The sequence below is a fragment of the Hippocampus bargibanti genome, linkage group LG05 (genome assembly GCF_051943395.1).
Source record: "Hippocampus bargibanti isolate YZ-2025 linkage group LG05, ASM5194339v1, whole genome shotgun sequence".
Lineage (NCBI taxonomy): Eukaryota > Metazoa > Chordata > Actinopteri > Syngnathiformes > Syngnathidae > Hippocampus > Hippocampus bargibanti.
Window position 1 is genome coordinate 29501608 of NC_142738.1, and position 5442 is coordinate 29507049.

Here is a 5442-nt window from a genome sequence, read left to right on the forward strand (position 1 = left end):
GATTGTCTGCGTGTGCATGTGTAAGAATGTGTGTATGTGTGTGTGTGTGTGATTGTGTGTATGTGTAAGAATTTGTGTGTGCGTGTGTCTGCGCGTGTGCGATTGTGTGTGTGTTTATGTGTAAGAATGTGCTTGTGCGTGTGTGTGTCTGTGTGTGTGTTTGTGTCTTTGCATGTAAGTGACCTTTTCCACCGTTAAAGTTGAATGGTAAGGCGTGTGCATCTGAATTTGTTGGTGTTAACGGCCGTGGCGAGCATTTTTTTGCCGCCATGTTGTCCGGCTGTCTCTGTGGCCTTTCACGGGGGTGGATGGCGAAAACTGGGCGGGGGCGGGGGGCTAACCCGATTTAGCCGTTTTAAGGTCGCAGGTGCAGGTGGTGCAAAAGTAGGCGGATCTGTTATTCCCCCCCGCCCCCGGAGCCGCCAAATTGACGACTGCCCGCTCGCCCACCGCCGTTGTTTTTGTCTTCAACAGTCGCTCCTGAACAACGACAGCCAACATGTCTGAGTGAGTTTCGTCTAACCATTTTATCAACTAATCCTTCGACAAATTGTATTATTTATTTTCAACTTTTTTTCAGAAAATTCTAAATCACTTTTGTGTGTGTTAACATGTTTTCATTGAAAAAAAATCCCATGCATTTTTTAATATTATATACAGTAAAGTCTCGTTATATCAATATCGGATATATCGATAGTCCCGGTTATATCGATACTATTTCTATGCACGCACGGAGAAAATTACATGCAAACAGGGTCGGATATATCGATAGTCCCGGTTATATCGATATTTTCTCGGACTCCCTTGAATATCGATATAACGAGACTTTACTGTATTTTGAAACATCTTATAGCGTGCACCTTAATTTTGTTCTTAATTTTGTTAGATGTACCGAAGTCAAAACGGTTCATATGGAATTTCACTTAATTAGTGAAAAATTAAAATATTTTTGTTCGTGTTTTACAAATACAAAATATTAAAAAAAATCCCACAATTATTAAAGACATGAAAAAAAGTTGTCTTTTTATTGTGCGCAAAATGAAGAAGTCAGTGATGGCCAAAATGGCAAAATGTTACCGGCTTGATGTAAAACTAAAAAACAAAATCGGAATACTGGTTCCCAGAAAGTGTGTGTAAGGCGAAAAATTCGTCTGCCAAACATTTATTTCGCATAAGAAACCATTAAAATGAGAATAATTAGTTCTCAGGTCCCCATAAAACATATTTTTTTTTTACTAAATAAGCCTTAAAACTACACAAAATATACTTTATTTTATGTATAATAATAACACATTTCATTTATAAGCACCTTTCAAAACTCCCAAGGACACATTGCAGTCCCATTTTTTTTCTGCAGGTGAATAAATGTGCTATTGGATTGTAATTAAAGAATTAAACGGTACTATACAATAAAGTAATTTGATCGACCTTTGTGATGGCCGTTGATGTTGTTGCCTCTTGATGATATCCGAGTAAAGTTGCTATGTTTTCTCAGCGATAATACCCTCTATCACACTGTCCCCTGATAGCTGCTTTTCGGTAATCCAAATCAACAGAGGTTTATCAACCTCTTCGATTGCCCGAGACCATTGCTAAGACAACACAGGAAACACCCTTAGCCACACGTAGCCTGGGAGACTTAGCGTACTGGTACTGGGACGCTAAATCACACAAACGCACACCTCGTTGGTGTTTTTCGATGATCTCCTTCTTCTGCTTGACCGTCATTTTCTTTTGTGTCTCATAATGGCAAAAGTAGTCCACTCGATAACAAAATACGTCCGCACTCAAAGAAAGGTCGTGACGAAAACTAGTCCGCCAGCCACCGTAGCGCCATGTGGTTTGGTTCATCCGCCGAAAACTACTTCGTCAGCCAAGACTATATGCTTGCAAATTAATGTTTGTGAGGCAAACAATTTGTGAGCTAAACCGTTCGTAAAAGCCGAGGTATCACTGTTTCATTTTTGATATTTTTGTCATTAAATAAATAACTGTAAACTATTAACATTTGTGAAATCCACAACCGCCTCGTCACAGGTCAAAGAAGATGACATCCAGTCGCCGGCATCATCTCAAGGTGAGATTCCCGCACGAGCAATGCGAACGATGCTAACGGTGCTAACGATGTCGTTAATGAATTTCATGGTCCTGCAGAGTTTGATACTTCAGATCGCTGCGAATTGGCTGGAGCAGGAGAATAAAGACCTGGAGGTTGCCAAGGAGGTCCACATGGCAGAGAACTGCCCCCAACCGGACCTCAGTGGCGACATGGCCAGCATGGTGGTGAGATAGACCACGCCTCTTTGCTGATGACCGTTAAAAAAACAAAACAAAAAAGAAACGGATAACCATTAGCTTTAGCCAAGGTTTAATTTAATCATTGATTTTTTGAACAATGAAATGTATTTTTTTTCCATTCAAAATTAGGATAACTTATCCAATTGACAGACCACAAAAATGCATCAATATAAATCAATCTAACATGGCAGGAAATCGACAAAAGCGTTCATCATTTTTTCAAAGTAAAAGTAGGTACAGGTAACACCCGAGTTACGACCACTCGTACTCATGACCCCTAGCGCCAGATCCTTTTTAAAAAAAAAATTATGCGCCTGGCACCCCAACATGCAAGCCGCCAACAACGCGTACTACAATTTTGGCCAGCCAGCATGCCACACACTCGCACAGCAACATACTGCGTGACTACACGAAATACAGTATACATTACAGGTACAGTTATACAGTCATAAAAATCAACAATACAAAATATAAAATGATAAAAACGACACTAAAAGTGATCACATTTATAAATGAAGTGTATACATTTTGGTATATAATAGTATTCAATAGAAAACGTTGCTTAAAAACAACAGATTGACATCGTCTACGATCCTGTCGTGGAAACGTCGGCCATTTGGAATGGATTTTGACTTACGACCGTTTGACTTATGACCGTTTTGTCGGAACGGAACCCGGTCGTAACTCGGATGTTACCTGTATTTGCTTGATTTTGTGTTTTAGAACACTTTTTTGTTTTAATTCATCCCCAACAGGAAATCTGCAAGAAGCTTCAATCAAACATCGACAAGATTGACGACGCTCGCTACGACGTGGAAGCCAAAGTGCTCAAGTTCGACATTGAGGTCAGCGTTGGCATTTAGTAACAGGAAGGGAAAGGAAGAAGTAGAAAACAAAATACTCTCGTGGCGCCATCTTGAAGTCAAAATAACAACAAAAAAACAGAATAATATGACAACACAAAGACATAGTCATTCAATCTTAAACACTTGCTGCACCCTCTTTGTTGTATGAAGCAGTTCTAGATGAAAGAGGAGAGGATCAAAACGTCCTTTTCACCAATGGATCAGGGACATCATGGTGGAATGCGCACGTCTGCTATAAGCTAAATGTTGAAAGCAAACACCAAGCAGTAGGATCCATTGACGAAAAGAGATTGTTTTACATCTCCTGTACTACGTCAATCCGCTTCAATTCCAAGCCGCGACCATTCCACATTCGCATGGGCACTCCTTTCTTGTCATCGAGGGCTCCTCGAACCATGTATCCATCCAACCGCAGACTGTCCAACAGCACCGACCTTTCCGCTGAACAAATGGCAGTGATTTAGCTCGCCTAGCCCGCATTCCACGACATTAGCCAACTTAAATGTACAGTGATACCTCAGTTTACGAAATTAATTGGTTCCCAGAAAGTGTGTGTAAGGCGAAAAGTTCATCTGCCAAACCTTTATTTCCCATAAGAAACCATTAAAATAAGAATAAGCCGTACCCAGGGCCCCATAAACCATACATTTATACTAAATATGCCTTAAAACTACACAAAATAGACCTTATTTTATGTATAATAAATGTGCTATTGTATTGTAATGAAAGAAATAAACTGTACTGTATAATCAAGTTGTTTTATTTAACTTTGTGATGGTGGTGGATGTAGTTGCCTCTTGATGGTATCTGAGTGAAGTTGCCTTGCTTTCTCGGCGGTAACTCCTTCACTCACACTGTCCCCTGCTAGCTTCTTTTCGTTAATCCAAATCAACAGAAATTGAGACTGTGGCTTAGACAATACAGAAACACCATTAGCCACACGTGACAATGGTAGACTTAGCGTACTGGTACTGGCACGCTAAGTCACACGAACACACACCTGGTTGGTGTTTTTTGATGATTTCCTACTTCTGCTCGACCGTCATTGTCTTTTGGGTCCTCTTCGGCTTCACACGAGCCTGCGGTGGGGTCTTTTTCAGTCCCAAAAAAAGCAAAAGTAATCCACTTGATAACAAACCACGTCTGCACTGAGTGCACTAAAAGAAAGTGGGTGTGGAAGACGAGTCCACCAGGCACCGTGGCGCTATTACACCGTGTGGTTTGGTGTTCTTCCCTCGAAAACTAGTCCGCCAGCCATTGTGTGTTTCCCGAAAACTAGTTCGTATGCCAAAATTATATTCGTGCGAATTTAATGTTCGTAAGGCGAAAAGTTCATTAGTTAAAGTGTTTGTAAGCCAAGGTATCACTGTACGTTGAAAACATTGTTTCTCGCGCTCAAGCCAACGTCGCTTGTTTCGTTATCAGATCCAAGACCTGAAGCTGAAGGTGGTGGAGCTGGCGGGCGTCAAGAAGCCGGCGCTGAAGAAGGTGCGCATGTCGGCTGACGCCATGTTGCAGGCCCTGCTGGGGGGCAAGCACAAGACCACCATCGACCTCAGGTCCAACCTCAAGCAGGTCAAGAAGGAGATCAAGGAGGAGGTCAGTTTCAAGCAATTTCATGTCAAGCTAAATTGCTTTGGATTTGCAAGTAGGCTACCATTAGCCTGCCCCATGCTAACACGTGCGCTGTTTTCCCGCTTCAGTCCACGGAGGCGGTCGGTGACTGGCGCAAGAACATCGAGGACAAGGCAGACAGGAAGAAGATGTTTGAGACCTCCTAAAACTCCAAAGAATATATAGCGGCCATTTTCTCTACCCCCCCGCCGTCCCCACGCAAACCCCTCACATTGGACACAAACACACACCATAAAGACAAAAACGTATTCGGACGTTTGAAAATGACTCCTTTTATTCCTTGCCAAATAATAACGTGTTTATTGGTTTCCAATTTTCAAAATAGATTTTGGGAAAAATACCTTTGCAAATACAACTTCACTGTGTACTAAAAGATTCAAAATGACATCATAATACAGCGATGCCTTGGCTTACGAACGCTTTAGTTTACGAACTTTTTGCCTTACGAACATTACATTTGCGAGAATATAATCTTGGCATACAAACTAGTTTTCGGCAAACGAACCAAACCACACAGAGCCCCACGGTGACTGGCGTACTTTGAGTGCAGACGGGGTTTGTTATCGAGTAGAGTACTTTTGGAATTATGGGAGCCAAAAAGACCCCACCACAGGCTAATGTTAAGCCAAAGAGGACACAAAAG

General features: G+C 41.7%; 1 protein-coding gene across 1 annotated transcript; it reads left to right on the forward strand.

The window, feature by feature from the left end:
• Positions 1 to 391: 391 nt before the first annotated feature.
• On the forward strand, positions 392 to 5063 carry LOC148898438 (troponin I, fast skeletal muscle-like). Its single transcript, XM_088995591.1, has 6 exons — positions 392 to 507; positions 2038 to 2077; positions 2155 to 2283; positions 3054 to 3143; positions 4590 to 4763; positions 4868 to 5063. The coding sequence occupies exons 1-6, from the start codon at positions 500 to 502 to the stop codon at positions 4943 to 4945; spliced, it is 519 nt and encodes a 172-aa protein (XP_088851717.1). The 5' UTR covers positions 392 to 499; the 3' UTR covers positions 4946 to 5063.
• The last annotated feature ends 379 nt before the right edge of the window (positions 5064 to 5442 follow it).

Bases quoted from the DNA above. Each gene is read 5' to 3' on its own strand.
- LOC148898438 (XM_088995591.1), top strand. The intron at 2,078-2,154 runs GTGAGATTCCCG...ATGGTCCTGCAG, and splicing joins GTCGCCGGCATCATCTCAAG to AGTTTGATACTTCAGATCGC. The intron at 4,764-4,867 runs GTCAGTTTCAAG...TTCCCGCTTCAG, and splicing joins AGAAGGAGATCAAGGAGGAG to TCCACGGAGGCGGTCGGTGA.